Source organism: Eulemur rufifrons, chromosome 27, assembly GCF_041146395.1.
Source record: "Eulemur rufifrons isolate Redbay chromosome 27, OSU_ERuf_1, whole genome shotgun sequence".
In the NCBI taxonomy this organism is placed as follows: Eukaryota; Metazoa; Chordata; class Mammalia; order Primates; family Lemuridae; genus Eulemur; species Eulemur rufifrons.
The window spans coordinates 14,636,969-14,653,667 of record NC_091009.1 but is presented as its reverse complement, the minus strand read 5'-3'; the positions used below and the strand labels follow the sequence as shown (position 1 = coordinate 14,653,667).

General features: G+C 43.5%; 1 protein-coding gene across 4 annotated transcripts in view; it reads left to right on the top strand.

Moving 5' to 3' along the window:
• The window catches only part of RGL1 (ral guanine nucleotide dissociation stimulator like 1), a 220,252-nt gene that overhangs the window by 192,803 nt on the left and 10,750 nt on the right, over nucleotides 1-16,699 (top strand). For 3 of the 4 annotated variants that reach the window (XM_069459691.1, XM_069459689.1, XM_069459690.1), the window contains 6 exons: nucleotides 1,712-1,798; nucleotides 3,188-3,220; nucleotides 5,453-5,574; nucleotides 7,459-7,548; nucleotides 11,938-12,124; nucleotides 16,004-16,258. In XM_069459691.1, the coding sequence (XP_069315792.1) occupies nucleotides 1,712-1,798; nucleotides 3,188-3,220; nucleotides 5,453-5,574; nucleotides 7,459-7,548; nucleotides 11,938-12,124; nucleotides 16,004-16,258 (774 nt within the window). The remainder of the gene's footprint in view (nucleotides 1-1,711; nucleotides 1,799-3,187; nucleotides 3,221-5,452; nucleotides 5,575-7,458; nucleotides 7,549-11,937; nucleotides 12,125-16,003; nucleotides 16,259-16,699) is intronic. The other variant, XM_069459692.1, reaches the window with a different exon arrangement.

The following is a 16,699-nucleotide window of genomic DNA, read 5'->3' as shown; positions in this document are numbered from 1 at the left end:
GAAAAATAGCCATTATCATCTCTAGCTTTATTTAGAACTCCTAAATTTTAGCCTAGAGGGGGAAAACCAGAGAGGAGATTGGAGATGGACAAACTAAATATTCTTATTCCTGCTTTGAGAGGATTTTCTCTTTCTTTGGAAGCTGAACACAAGTCAGAAACATTTCTGAATGATAGGACTCTTCTGTAACAAAAAGCCTATAAAATATTCAGTGTTCCAAACTGTTTTGGTTGTTCAAAGACAAGATAAAAATAGCTGTTACCAAAAAAAAAAAAAAAAAAAAAATAGATTATTTTAGTTCAGGATGAGACCTTGTACTCACAATGGGGAAGGACACACTGGAGCTGACGGCGAGTTCCTGAAGGACAAAACCCTTCTAGGTGTGAGCCTCACAGAGCAGGTCTGGCCGAGGACGCAGCCACCGCTCGACAGGCAGCCTGGCTGCGTCCCGGCTGAGACTTTGCGTTCCCGCCAGGATTTCTGTAAGTGCCGTAATGAAATTTGGGAGAAGGTGTCCACGGGAGCCCCTTTCTGTTTTCCCTTCGGAATAGTTAGTGCCTTGATGGCCTTGTGGAGAATAGAGATGATTTCAAAGGAGATTTGGTGAAACGAACATAGCGTATACCTAAGTAGAAGTGCCCCCGCCTTCATTTCCAAGGGGCAATTTTTTAATAATAAACTTTTTATTTTGGAATAATTTTTCAATTTACGGAAAAGCTGCAAAGCTAGTACAGAGCATTTGTGTAAACCCGGACCCAGGTTCCCTCATCGTGAACACCTTCTGCAACCAGAGCACATCTGTCAACACTAGGAAACTGACCCTGGCACAATACTATTCGCTGAAATCCAGACAGTATTTGGATGTCACCAGTATCCGTTAGTGTCCTCTGCCTGTTCCAGGGCCCCATCCCGCGTACCCCACTGCATTCAGTTGTCACAGCGGTCCAGTCTCTCCTGTTCTATGACAGTTTCTCAGTCTTTCATTTTTTTTTTTTTTTTTAATGACCTTGACAGTCTTAAGGAGTGCGGTCCAGGCATCCTGTAGAATGTTCCACAGCTGGGTTCATTTGTTGTGTTTCTAGTAAACTGAGGTTAAGGGTTTTTGGAAAGAATATCACAGAGGTGAAGTGCCCTTCTTGTCGCGTCATACCGAGGAGTCTGGTGTCACACGGATGGTGCCGCTAGTGAAGTTGACCTTTGTCACTTGGCGACGGTGGAGTTTGCCACGTTTCCCTTAAAAGTTACTAGTTTTCTCTTTCCCTCCTCTATTCTTTGAAAGTGAGTCACTAAATCTAGCCCAAGGGGCCATTTTAGTAGTGACGCCCCGGACTCTTGCGGTCCCTACTTCTCCTCCACTGTGCAGTGGCCACTCTTTTACCAGCGGTGAGGCCATTGCTATCCAGGGCCCTCCCAAACTTCCAGGAGCGTCCACATGCTCCAAAAAAGAGCAGATGTCCCTCTGACCTGAACACATGTGAATACATGTGTATGATCTCTTAGCTTTGAGGCTTGGTTTTCATGACTTTGAAAGTTAGACGTTAGAGATCATGGAGTTCCTGTCCTGTTTGTGTAGGCATTCATCCATTAATTTCATTCATTAATGGCCCCAGATTAAGCCTTGAGTAGATTCATTTGCTTCAGCATGAAGATTACTGAAACCCTTAAACTTTTCAATAACAATAAAGGCAGTTTTGCTCTGATTGCTCCTCAGGGCATGATGCAGGGAACCGTGCCCTACCTGGGCACCTTCCTCACTGACCTGACCATGCTTGACACTGCTCTTCAGGACTACATTGAGGTGAGTTCTGTGCAGGTGGTATAATTGAGCCTGTAGCCTTCTCCTTGGATACCCAAAAAAGAAATGCACTTCTATTATTAGTATCTATTGAGGGCCCATTATGTACATGGATGGTATTGTGCTAGATGCTAGGAGGAATACAAAGAACATCAAAAATAACACTCCAGAAGTGGTTCAAAATCTAGTGAAAGGTATAGTATCTCAAAGTAGGCAGTGTGATTCATAGTGATAGTAGAAATCCAAACAGAAATGCAATGAGAACACAGGAGGTCATGATTCATTCGTATGAGGGGGTGTGATGAAAAGACCGTATGAAAGAATGGGTTTGAGCAAGACCTTGATGTTGAGCAGGACGTTGGCAGATCGAGTTGAAGGGGTTATATGCGCTAATATTCCACCCTGTGGGATAGGGAGTCAGCCAAATCTGTGAATTTTCCAGTATGCCCTTTTTTTTTCCTACCTGTTCTCCAGCACATTTCTCTTTCTCTGTCTCTCTCTCCTTCTCTCTCTCCCTTATCCCTCTCTCCTGGGAGGGGGAAAAGCAGTGAAACCCAGTAAGATAAGCAGCTTGTTAGTACCAGCAATAAAATATTGAGTGGAGAAGAAATTTCAATTTTGAAATGAGATTTAAGGATTGCTTGTATATTTAAGTATATTCTACCTCCCCATTATCACATGCAGTCAGCTGCCTGCTTTTACTGTATCATAATTAGCAGGAATAGAAGTTATTTCGCATATGCCTACTTCTGAGCTTGTCACAAGTGTTGTGGACATATTTATTCACCTTGCATTTCCTGAGCTCTGTATCTCTTCACATCCTCTGCCTCGGCTTATCTCAGGAAACACCCATCAGCGTCGGGGAATTCTGGGGAGCGACCAAAGGTTTAGAAGTTAAATTCAGCCTGCTGAGAATAGGAACTGAGGGGATGAAGAATTGAAACCTAACTTTTCATGATGCCGTGGAGAAATGACTTCCCTTTTGATAGAACATTGACAATTTGGTTTCTAGTATGAGTCAGTGACCATCTGTTTTTGTTGCCTTTGGTCAAGGAAAAACATGTAATGGAATATTTACTCAAGCTTTCATCTTTCCTGGCTCTGCAAATATATGTGGATTCTGACTTGTAATTCTTTATATCATTGCTAATTTAGTTGGTTTCAGACATTTCAAGAGAAGGCTGTCTGCCTTTCCTGCCCTATTATCAATTAAAAGTGTTTTCTTCTGGAAGCAAAAGATGATTCTCTTCCTCTGTAGTAGCAATAATTATAGGATCATTAATAATTGTGACTTCATCATCTCTTTGATCTGTTTTAATGTGCCCTAGAACAACATAGGGCTATGTTTCAAAGCAGCTTGGTGGGTCACTTTTTTTAAAAAATGTCTTTCAGGGTGGACTGATAAACTTCGAGAAAAGGAGAAGGGTAAGTAGTGGTCTTTGCTGTGGTTTTCCATTTTATTTCATCTGGGCACGAAAAAATGAAAGAAGTGGGAACTTACGTTTCTTTGTAGAGGCAGAACAAATGAATTCGCACTTATTGGCCATTTGTCATATACCATTGTGCTTGGCATGTTCCCATACATTATCCCCTGAGAGCCCTGCGGGGTAGGCTTTATCATCCTCAATTCAAAAGTCAGGACACTGGGACTCGGAGACTAAATAACTGGATCAGGGTCACGTCGTGGGCAGAGCCAGGGTTCACTTCCTGTTCTGACGCTTCACAGCCCACAGTTCTCCCCGTCCCCCTCCTCATCTCCTTCTTTACAATCAGCTTCAACAAAACCAAGTTCACCCTTATAGTTAATAACAATGCGTCGTGTACTTGAAATTACTGAGAGTAGATTTTGTGTTCTCACCACAAACATATGATCAGTCTATGAGTTAATTCATATGTCAATTAGCTTGACTTAGCCATTTCACAATGTGTCCATATTTCCAAACCTCACGTTGTACACCATACATCTATACAATTTTTAAATTTGTCAATTAAAAAAAAAAACCAGGTTCACCCTATTAAGGAGAAGGGGTTTCTGAAGAGTAAGAGGGTCTGTGTGAGTGAGGAAGGGAATGGTCTTCATTGCTATGTGAAGGTAATTTCTCTTTTCCATTCTTGTCAGCACAGGAAGGGGATGTTCAACATCAATTTAAATCTTTCTGTGGATAGAACAATTCTGCACCGTGCTAAAAAAAAAAAAACAAGTTTTGAAAATTTGCTATGGCTTTTGTATTCAAATGCTGTATCGAAATAGATACTTAAAAGATTCAAGGAAAATGTGTGAGCAAAATAATAACTTCACCCCATAGTATCCCCGTTGTTCTCTAGTCATTCCTTCATTCTACAAGTATTATCTCCCTAACATGAGGGGCTTGAGGATGGCAGCAGAGAAAAATCAAGAGCTCCCTGCCCTTGTGAAGTTCACAACCCAGGAGAGAGGTAGACAAACAAATAGGCAATTGTAATTCTACCTGGCAAGGGCTTGTGAGCAGAAGTCGTGTGTTATTAGAGAAGTATACAGGTGGGACATCTATCCCCAACTTGTGGGGCCAGAGAAACTTCCAGAAGGAAATGACATTGAAGTTAAAACCCAAAATGCGTAGAGGAGCTAACCAAGCTGAGCTCATCAGCAACAAGATACTAACCTGGACAAAGATAAATTTTCTGTCCCTCACAGAGGTAGTATACTTTCTCCTTTTACATGATGATAAATATTCCTTGACGATGCCGAGACCAAGGGCTGAGGTCACTGGATGGAAAGTTGAGACCCAGAGAATCTGCCAGTTCTCGAGTTACTTCTTCATGTCCTATAATAACAATAATAAAAAAATCAGTTATTGCCTCAACAGTTACCCATCACTGTCCTTTAACTTCGGAATAACCCTCGATGGTAATCTCTTTCCTTTCAAGTCTAGGATATTAAACTTTTGGAAAGTTTGAGTATCAAACCTAAAGCTAAAGCTTATACCCATTGCTGATGTTAAAAAAATTTTTTTTATTGAAGCATCTAAAGAAGTATAAATAATTTTGGACATAAATTATATACTTGCCTCTCTTGTGAGCTTTAAAAGACTTAGTTAAATGATTTACTGGAGTAGTAAAAACCTAAGGATTCAGGAAATCTAAACATTCAAGTTTATGAGACCCTGTACTGTTTAGAAATTCAGCCCTACCAAAACTTATTTATTGAGGGGTAAGGGCTGAAGAAGATGGGGAGGGAGAACTTCAGAGCTTCTTAACTTAAAAAGTATTTGTTTTCTTTACCTTTTAAGAAATAGAAAATTTTCATATATTTTTATGAAGTACTTAGAACCTTAAAAAATAACTTGCATATTCCAAGGATGAAAATGGAAAAGAGAAAAAGAAAGCCACAGGGACTTCAGGTAGTGACTAGTCTGGGTTGCCTTGGTAGCTGGTTTTATTTATACAAATTGCTTTTGCAAGGAGAAAGGAGGATTAAAAATTAAAAGATACAAGGACTTGAAAGATTCAGAGTTAGAATTTTTAAGAGTTAGTCAGCTATTTTATTTCTACGGAAGCAGTATTTCAGAATCCTTCTAGATGGTTTTCTCCATCTTTTATCCTAATGTAGTATATTTTCATGTTGAAAAGATCTATATTTGGTTGGCCTTATTATTCATTCTTTTTTGTCTGCTTTAGGAATTTGAAGTGATTGCCCAAATAAAGCTCCTACAGTCTGCCTGCAACAGCTATTGTATGTCCCCGGACCCAAAGTTCATCCAGTGGTTCCAGAGGCAGCAGCTCCTGACAGAGGAGGAGAGGTGGGCTGACCTGTTGTCCATCACGGTAGAACTGAGGTGTTGGCAAGGGGAGGAGGAATGCTGCATCTAATCCCTCATTGGGTCATTCATTCAACCACTGTTTAGTGAGCAGCTACTAGGTTCTAGGTCCTTGGTTTTCAAAGGAGCATAGTGTAGCAGGAAACACTGAGTTGATGGCATTAGAAGATGTGCTTTCAGATTCTTGTTCTGTCACTTACTTATCTCTGTAAACTTGAACAAGTCACTTATTCTTCCTTATCTTCAAGATGCTTACCTGTAAAATGTTTATTTGTGAGGCTTAAATAAAATCATCTTTTGGAAATGCTTATTTCGTTAGAATGCTTATCATCGCTACCACCGCTACCATTGTCACCATGTTTGTTGCTATTGGTAATTGGTGACAGCTTTCAGGGGGTTTTCAATCTAGGGAGAGAGACAGACTCATGAGAAATTAAAATAAGATGAATCACTAAAGTGCTGCGGAACCTATAGGCAGGAGCAATTCATTTGGCCAAGGAGGCAGGGGGAATAAGGAAGATATAAAGACATTAACATTTAACCTGGGCTGTGAGGGAGAGACAAGATTTCGCCAATAGAGCTAGAAAAGAACATTCTGGACTGAAAGAGAATCCGAGCAAAGGCCCGGTTGCCTGACGTTCTTGGCATTTGGAGGGAGAGTGATCACTCAGATGTTGGGACACAAAGAACAGGTTTCAAAGTACTGGTCGACGAGCACAGAGAGGCACGTGAGCTCTAGTGCTTTGCCTGTTGGCCCTAAAGGGTCGGTCCTTATCCTGTAGTCTGGTGGTTGGCAGATTGGCGTGCCTGCCGTATGTGGCCCACTGCCTGTTTTATATTTTTAAATGGTAGAAAAAACCCAAAAGAAGGAGAATATTTTGTGACATGGAACAGTTACTTGAAAGTCAGATTTCAGTATCTGTGTAGATAAAGTTTTATTGGAAGACAGCTCATTCATTCACATCCTATCGACGGTTGCTTTCGTGCTCTAAAGGCAGAGTTGGGTAGTCGCAGCAGAGACTGCGTGGCCCACACAGCCTAAAACGCTTCTGTGTGGTCCTTTGCAGAGAAGTTTGCTGACCCCTGCTGTGGACCAGGGGATTTCCTTGGACGTTTATCATAAGGGAGAAATTGACTTTGCCAAAGAGGAAATTGAAGTTTAGAGAATTTGGGTTCAAACTCAGGTCTGCCCGACTCTACACCCGAAGCTCTGAAGGCGGTTGTATAATGCTGGGCACCCTTCCCCGCTTGCCTGGTACCCACACACACCTGCTGGCTGGCGCTGCACGCGTTCATAAAGCCATTTCACATCAGATGGAAACTCCGCCTGTGCCGGTGGCAGTCGTACCTGCCTGGCATATAGACGCCAGAATCTGGAGCATTTTGAATTTAGGATATTTTGGCCATTCCAAATCATAGTTGTATATCTTTCTCAATGCCTGTATCTATTCACTGAAGATTAGTTTACAAAGATCTCTTCTTTCATTTCATTTATTTAGATCAAAGTTGAGTCATGTGCTCGTGTGGACAAATCCATGCACAAAGTGATGGGGAAAAGTGGGGGAGGGGAGAGTCTCCCTGGCTCAGCCGGGGGATGGGAGCGATCAGGTGACAGAATGGAGCATTCGAGGTGTGCAGAACTGAGCAGCCTCCACCACGGGCTGGGGGGGGGTCCCCCAGAAGTGAATTTGTAAAATCAGGCCATTAGGTCAGTACCCTCTGACATTTGTGATAGAACAACAGTATATATCTTTACTTTGAATAATCAGAGCCATCCTCTAAAATGAAACCAATAAATTGTGTGAATTTAAATCTGTTCATCAATTCTCAAACTTCGGCCTCACGGAGCCCCCTTCTCTTCCCCAGCTACGCCCTCTCGTGCGAGATTGAAGCGGCGGCCGACGCCAGCACCACCTCGCCCAAGCCTCGGAAGAGCATGGTGAAGAGGCTCAGCCTGTGAGTGTCGCCTGGGGTCCTGGGGGCGAGTCCCATCAGAGTGGGGAGAGGAAGTGTATCCAACAGGGTCCCCTTGAGCCGGAGCCAAAGGGAAGAACACTTTGCTCATTTGTTACTTTATCTGTCACGAACTCAAAACATTTGCTGAATCCGTTCATTTTTCTCTGCTCCTCTCTCTGGCGTCAACCATTGTCATCTCCTGCCTGGACCACTCAGTCACAGCCTTACTGTCTTCTGGCCGCCCGCTTGTCCCCCAATCATCCACTCTCCTCTGAATAGCCAGGTGGTCTTTTAAAATGTGCGCCAGATTACATCACTTCCTTGCTTAAAACCTCCAGTGGTTTTATTTTAAGGTAAAACCCAAATTCCTTATCCTAGTTTGCTAGGCCTTATGTGTTACCCCCAACCTTCCTTACAATGCTGCCCTTTGTTCCCCTGCATTCAGCCATGCCGGTCTTCTCACCATCTGTCAAACCCACCAGGCTTGTTCCTGCCACAGGGCCTTTGCACTAACTGCGCCTGTGGCCTGGAATGCTCTTTCTTCATAGCCCGCTCCTTCAGATATTGGCAAAAATGCTCCTTCTTGAGAGAGAATTCTCTCTAGTGTTGCTGTCTCTGCTGATCACTCTCAGTCATACTGGCTGTTTCCTCCAGGGAAATACACAACCTGAGAACGGGAGCCTTGTCCATTGTGCTCATGGCTGTCTGCCTCGAGGTGTGCCAGGCACATAAGTACCCTCATAGCTGACTTTGTAATATCTGTCTCCCTTTGAGTAAAATCCTGGGTCCTCACAATGCCCCACAAGGCCCTTCAGGATCTGCAGCCTGTGTCCCCACGTGCCCGCCCGTGTCATGCCTGTCTGTCCTCATCTTTCCCTGCTCACTCTGCTCTTTGCACCGCAGTCACCCGCAGCTCCCTGAACACACGAGACATGCTCTTTTTTATTTGCCTTTTCTTCTGCTTGGCTCACTCTTCCCCCACATAGCCACGTGGCTCACTCCCTCACTCTCTGCAGATAGGTGAAGGAATGTCGCCTTCTCGGTGAGCCTTCCCTGACTGCTCTTTTTAATACTATAACCTGCCCACCTGCCTGCCCTTGGCGCCCTCTCTCACCTTCTCCTCATTTGCATTTTTCCATCACATTTGCCTCCATCTGACATGCTATGAGCTGCATGTGTCTGTGTATCATCTAGAAGCAAACTCTGTCAAGGCAGGCGTCTATGTCTGTTTCATTCGTTGCCGTATCCCCAGAACCTAGAGTGGTACCCGGCACGTAGTATATGATTAAGAAATATTTATTGAATGAATAAATTGAGCCATGAGTCAGGGCTGTTCTAGGAGCAGTGTGTGTATTTCTCATCTAATCCACAAAGCAACCTAAGAGATTGGTCTTACTCCTACAGCCATTTCATGGATGAGGGAAGGGAAGCCCAGACAAGGTGGATATAACATGCTAGGAACTGGAGGATCTGGATTCAAGATTTGGCTCCAAAGCCAAGTTTATCACCTCTTTACCATATTGCCTCTTGGAAGCAAACTTTCTGAAGGAAGAGAGCAAGGAAAGATGCAATCGGAGTTAAAAAGTTGAGGAGGGGAGAAGAGGAGGGAGAGAAGGAAAGGAGAAAAAAAGGAAGGGAGAAAGGGAAAGAGAGACTTAGTTTTGTTAGACCCCGTGCTTTGATTGTAGCAATTTTTTGTAGGATAACCTAGTTTCTGCCACGAAGTTGATTTCTTAGACATTTGACTTTTAAAGACATTAGACTAATGAATCTAATGAGGGTGAGGAAGTTAGTTCAAAGAAATAGGGATTACAGTTTAATAAATTTGATCTTCTCTTTCACAGACCTGTACCTGTGTCTGATCTTTTGGGGGCTGTAACCTGCGTTGGCCGGGGACAAGCAAGGATGGTGCTTAGGGAATACTGGACAGATTTTCATGGCAGGGTGGGCTGGGGCCACAGTGACTGGACAGACCCCAACTCCACCAGTTACTTGCTGTGTGAACTTCCTGTTTCGTTCTTGGGAAGATGAGGATAATAATGTCCACCTTAGTAGCTTTTTGTAAAGCTCCTAAAACAGTGTCTAGCTCTCAGTGGGTGCCTGAAAAGCTACCATTATTTTTTTATGGAACAAATAAGTTGATATTTTCAAGGTTTGTTGTTGTTGTCAGGATTCTGACTGTTTTTATGGGTATCGATACTTCCCAGCGATGCCTCTCCACCTACCTCAGTGGGTCACACGGAGACACAGAGGCAGCGATGGCACATGACCTTGAGTGTCCTATTCCCAGTCTAACGCATGCAGCCCCGTGTTGGGCCTGGAGGGCGTGATTTCCTACTCAGGCTGCTACCAATAGCAGGCGACAGGAGGCATCGAGGATCAGGTTGGAACACGTGGTTTTGTAGAAAGCATGTGGAAGGTAGTCCCGATGTCTTGCTAAACCTCTCTTCTTTCTTCGGATGCCTGCCCTGGCCCTTCTGAACACTAGATTTATGAGCTTTTATATTCACCACTTGAGGGGAACTTTCCATAGTGTCTTGCTGTCTTTTCATCTCTGCAGCTGTGGGGGAGAATGAGCTCTCTTTTGAGATATCCCAAGGGGCCTGACCAAGCCTTGTCATCTGGTACGATTGGCCTGTGCACAGGGACGCAGGCTCCCTGACAGATGAGTCCAGGAATGCAGGGCATCCTTGGCCGGTCTGTCCCCTCTGCTAACTGAGGCAAAAGAAAGAACTGGGAGTCTCTGGACCCTCTATGGCAGTTGGAGGTCCTTAGGGGAAAAAACGTCTCAGTGCAGGCACTTGATCCTAAGTAGGATTCTTGAGGTTCATCAGTTCTCAGCCACTGTCTCTTCCATCCTCTCAGTCTTCTTCTGGAACTCCTCTTACACCCATGCAGGGCTTCCTTATTGCTTTCTCTGTATCTTTCATCTTTCTTTCTATATCTCTATCTTTTGATACTAATTTTTGAGGATTTTCATCAGATCTATTCTAGTTCAGATCTATTCTAATTCTTCAACAGCTATTTAATCCTTCCACCAAGTTTTTAATTTAAATCACTATATTTTCCACTTAGAAGTGAAACGTTTTCCAGATTATCTTTTTGTTCTTTTGTCAGCATGCCTTGCTCTAAAATCCTGTCTTCAGTTTCTTCTCTTATGTCTTTAATATTTTTAAACATACTTATTTTATAGCTTGGCCTATGGCAGACATGCAAATACTTGTTAAATGAATGAATAAATTATCAGTTTTCTTTCCAACAGTTCTCAGATCTGAAGTTCCCAGGAGTCTAAATCTGTTTCTCTTGACACTCTCTTTGAGTGGAATATTTCCTTGAGAGTATTTTGTAATTTTGTATTGTGAGCTCATCTTTATCAGGGAATTCTCTGAAACATGAGTTGAAGGTATATCCCTTCAGAAAGATTTCTTTCTTTTTTTTTTTTTAAATCTAGTTCTCCCAGGAGTATCACTGGCCTGAAAGTTTCTAACTCGTAGACCACATAAGTAGCAACATGAATCAAGGCACAGGCCAAGCTCACTTATGATTTAAAGGGAGACATTTTTCTTCCTTCTATGCTCAGGCCAAGATAGACAGGCTTCTCTGTTGTCTCTTATGCCAGTAGGAAGATGTTTTTCAAACCCATTTTCTTACGAAGGATATAGCCCTTTGAGGGAGGGTCCTGGCTCTGTATAAGGAGTTTTGCTTCCAGCTCTCCACCTTTCATAAGCAGAAGCCCTCATTTTGGGGCCCTGTGTATGTGTTAAAACCCATGACACTATTTGCCAAGATTGGCATTTCCTACCTCCCCAGCTAGAGCAGCTGCAGAATGAACTCACGTACTTCTGGTTTTCAGTTCCTTCTTCATTGATGGCCTGTAGGGATTTCCCTTACCATCTTGCAAGCTCAACTAAAAAGAATTTGTAATATTTCTTACCTAGTCGTTTTATAGATGACGGGTTTAGGTTATTGTAGGTCACCAGATTGTTGGAAATAGAAGTGTTCCTCCTTGGTTTCTTATCCAAAGCAGTGCCAGCCTATTTTTAAGCCCGTGAAGTTAAATTCATGGTATGAAGTGAGAGGGGTACGGTGGATGGTATTTTGATCCTGCCAAAGTGGTCCACAGACTGTTAAAAGGTGGACACCTCAGGTTGATGCGGCTCTTCAGTCAGCTAAATAATCTGTGTGTTCTTTGAAGTTGGAAGTAACCTGTTGGGACGGGGTGTTTACTATTATTTTTAGCAACTTTATAACAAAGGTTTTCCTAAAATAATGATGACAGAGCACACAAGATTGAGAAAACATCAAGGGCTTAATCAACACAAAATATGTGCTTAATCATGGATTCCGGTTTTGTAACAGCCCGAATGCTTGGCGTTCTGTTTTCTGCAGACTATTTCTGGGGTCTGACATGATCACCAGTAACACTCCCGCCAAAGAGCAGCCCAAGTCCACCGCCAGTGGGAGCTCTGGTGAGAGCATGGACTCCGTCAGCGTGTCGTCCTGCGAGTCGAACCACTCCGAGGCTGACGAGGGCTCTGGGACTCCCATGGACACCCCTGATGAGCCTCAGAAAAAGGTATATACTTAACCCTTTGCGTAATTCCTAATGCAGGCACGTGACACGGTATTTGCTACGTAAGGAACGTCTGCTTTTATTACTCTACAGTATTTTGAAAGTCATGTTTTCAAGAGGTGTCAAAAGCAGAGTTCAATTTGGGGATACATCCCTTATAGAAACAGGTATAAAAGCAGTAAGCATGTTTGTTTAGTCATTTGGCCTTTGAAATATTATTTTAAATCCACATCTAAAGGCACTGAAGGAGACTTTATTTAGGAGAAGTAGGGTTACTTGGAAGGAGCAAAAGGTCAAAGGTGGAGATATATCAGCTTCTTGGTGTCATACTTGTCTTAGCCAAGCCTTTACCACAACAGTAAATCACTCCAAAACTCAGTGACTTAAAATAACCACCACTTTGTCTCTCTTACGCATCTGTGGGTCGGGTCGGGTGATCTGCATTGGGCTTGGTCCTAGGCCAAGGATTTGGGCCAAGTCTGCTCCACCTGCCTCTCATCCTTTTTAGAGTAATGGGCTACCCAGGACATGCTGCTAGCTTGCTAAGGCAGATGAGCGAGAGGGCAAGCCCAAGCCCAAAGCACTTACCAAGCCTTTACTTGTCAGACCTACCAACATTCCATTGCAATTCCAAAGCAGTCATGTGGCCAAATCCCACATAAGTAAATGGGGCGGGGAAATGTGCTCCATGTTTAGTGGGCGGAGCTGTGCAGTCCCAGGGCAAAGGGCACGGATGCAGGGGAGGATGAGGGATTGGCAACAATCATACAATCTGGGATGTCTGAAAGGAGGCAAAGTGACGAGAAGTGATAAAGGAATTCCCCTAGACAGTTTCTATTTTCCATGACTACAGAAATAACATTTTTAAAAAACCTAAATATCGATCTTAATCTTCTAAACACATCTACTTCAATCCTTTGGTCAAGGTGCCCGGTTCAGGGACATCAACTTTGACATGTCTAGAATTTGCATGCTGTTGGAGAGGTTTCTGGCCCACCAGACCTGCTTCGTAGTGGCTTCTGGCCCTTGGCTTACGCTTGGGTCAGTGGGGTAGGGTGTTGGTAACAGTTCCGTCATTTGGTTTGTATCGGCTGCTCCGGAAGGCGACCTGTGTGTTGCTTCACATGGAGTTATATAAATAACAGGGGCAGCCTGGGAACCCTCAGCTGACTTTTTCCACAAGGCAGCCAATCCGGAAAGGGCATCATACGCAGCACTCATCGAACTGAGATGACTCCGATGCTTCTCCAGTTGGATTTCTCAGCCCTCTGCTTTGAAATCCAGGGGGTACAATCCTTCATGCTCCAAATACTGAAGGGAGGGCTCTGCGAACACCCAGAGTGGCCATTCTCTTCAACCACACATTTCCTAGACTGGGGATGTAATCCTTTTCTGTGACGTGACATAGAACATTCTAGATTTGTCAAAATCTAGAATAAAGTCTGAACATTCACTTTTTCACAGCTTCTTCAGCCTTAGGGGCCCCATTTCTGATGACAGGCATTGTAGGAAAGTGACAACCGAGGCATCGCCCACATCTCTGTGGGGTTTCTCTCTGCCTCCGTGGGGCGGAGAGGGAACCAAATTCACAGCCGGTGTTGCAGGGAAAGGCGCGTCGGTCCAGATCATCCCTTTAGACCGTGCCGAGGCCCAGTGGGCTGTCATGGGCACACCCCTGGCTTCGTCCCTTGTCACACTGGCTCTTTTCGTTTCTTGCATAAGTCACAGCTTTTTAGTCTTTGGACGAACCTTTCTCAGAGTCGTACATGTCTGTGGATTCACAAACGCGTGATGGACTGGGATGCATGTGGTTCCTGGGCTGCAGCGTCCCCGCGTGTTAACTGCAAAGGCCCTTAGTTCTGCTCAGTGAAGAGCCGGACCGGGCTGACCTCTGCAGTCCCTTCCTGTTCTGAGATCCTGTGACAGTCACCCTCTGCCTCAGCCCTCCAGACTGTCACCCTTCCTTTCCCACAGACTACACCGTGAGGTCACTCTGCTTCAAAGTGACGTATAATTTGATTTGCATTCCTTTCTCATTCCCCTGATCATGATTTCTAAACATTGATCTTCACACTCTTCACTCCTTAAGTTCTCAATAAGAATTCAGGGGCTCCTCAGGTGGTCTGTTTGGAGCTGCCGTGAGCCACGCATCCTCCAAGCTTTACCTTAATCATAAATATCACTGGAATCACGGAAAATCAAAGGAAAAGAGTTTAGATAGAGGATAATGAAGGTGAAAAATTAAACCAAAAATCGGACAATGGACCGTCGTAGCTAATACATCTGCAAGCAAAGTTATGCCATTAAAATTATCCCTCATTAGTTAGCCCACAAATTGAGCCACTAAGTTGATTCACTTAGTAACATAAGGGGGGAAAACAAACCCAAATGAAAAACGTGAACTAAACTATATTGTGTTAGAGCCACAGTTAGATTCTTACCTATCAGAATTGTTACATCCTCTCGCTGGCTCTGATTACTACCCATGCAGTAGACTTTAATGTATAGTTATGCTATTGAAAGAAGACGTCAGCAAGAAATCCGATAGACTGCGTTTTACCCAGAAGCCTGATAATCAGAAAGCTAAACTTCTGGACTCTGTTTCCATGGAAGGACAGACAAATATGAAAGAAATTAATAAGTTGTTTGTTTTTTAAATGACTTCCAGAATCTTCTATAGAATTAATATGGTGATATGGTATAATTTAGCTTAATTCATTCCAAGAAATTATTTGTAATTTTCTACGATAAGAATTGATATTTAAAATGATTCAATTTAATGATTTTTTTGGGGGGGGAGAATACCTCCTAGTGAATTTTAAACACCCCCTTTCTTTGGTAATTGGTATTGTATGTATGATAAATGTATAGTTAATAAGAAAAGCACCTTAATTGTAGTACCACACTCCTTAATTGTCCTTGATGTACAACATGAAAATGTGTGTCATTGATTCTAGTAGCAACTGTGGACAGTCGAGGAACTGCTCAGAGGCTGTGTTTCTTTGAGCAAGTTACTTTATTTCTCTGAACTTTACGCTTCTCATCTTTGTAATGAGAGATTAAAATGAGATAAAATATATGAAAGCTCATCACCAACCTCGCAGTGGGAAACACAGCAAGGCAGTGGTGTAATACATTAGTGTACTGTGTTGCTGTCTAGCAACAGCAGACTGAGTCTTGGCTGTGTGCTTGCCCTGTGCATTTTGTGGGAGTCAGGAAAGTTGGGTGCCGGTCCTGGGGGTGCTGTCAACTATCTGTGTGAACCTGGAGCCCCAGTCTTCTCTTTGGGTCTCAGGTTCCTGAGCAGTAGGAAGGGGACAGGGCCAGGTGATCTCCAAAGGGCCTTTTCTACACTAACGTTCCACGCAGAGCTGTATAATCTATGGTCCTTATCTTAAAAACGTCTGAAAATACAGACATTTCTTTCCTCCCACAAAAATCTGATTGCAAAGTGGAGTCAGGATAGAATTATCTGTGGGCAGAACAATATTGAGCACTGTGCAGGCTCAAGACAGGAGGACGGAATGACCTGTTGTTGGTGAGGCTTTCCTTCGGGAGCCCATATTGCCTCTAGTTTCTGGTGTCTGCTGCCACCTGCTGGTCAACTTCCATAAGAACAGCCAAAAACTAGGGAGGCAAGGGAACCACCTTCCCCTGCGCGGATATGGAGTGATTAGGTCACACTGAGGCGCCGATAGGCACCTGCCACCGGGTTTGGGGGCTGTTTACACCGGGGACAAGATACATCTGTGCTGTGGGCTGCTGTAGAGGAAATAACTGAAGTTATTGGTCTTGATATCTACCTCTGCTTTGAAAACTGTAAAGCACACTGTTGGCCAAGGTTCTAATCTGTTTTCTTCTGGGCTGTGTTTGCTCTTCCAGCTCTCTGAGTCCTCCTCCTCGTGTTCCTCTATCCATTCCATGGACACCAATTCCTCAGGGATGTCGTCCTTAATCAACCCCCTGTCCTCCCCTCCGTCCTGCAACAACAACCCCAAAATCCACAAGCGCTCCGTCTCTGTGACGTCCATTACCTCGACCGTGCTGCCTCCTGTTTACAACCAGCAGAACGAAGACACCTGCATAATCCGCATCAGCGTGGAAGACAACAACGGCAACATGTACAAGAGCATCATGGTAAGGAGCGGCTCTTCCATGTAGAGTGTCTGTGTCTACCGGCCAGGCAGACCAACACCCTAATTATGCACAATATTAGCACATATGCATATGCATTCACTAAATAAAAACGTATAAATACTGAGTCTGCCTGAGTATAGGTCAATGGTGTATTTATATAAAAATATACATCCCAACAGTACATACGGGATATAATTTTGATATGTCAAAAAATGCTAAAACATTGATTTAGATCAGTGTCACCCTTTTCAAAATTATCAGTAGGTGATTTAGATTTATTCAACAAGTAGTCAATAATATGTATATTCGCTAAAAATAAATAAATAAATAAATACCTACAGTCAAAACGATCCATTTTGGTGATTGTATAAAAGTATTCCAGGGAAGATGCCACTGCTTTGCTCCTTCTTGGAAGTCTCCCTGTGGAATCCTATGTCTGGA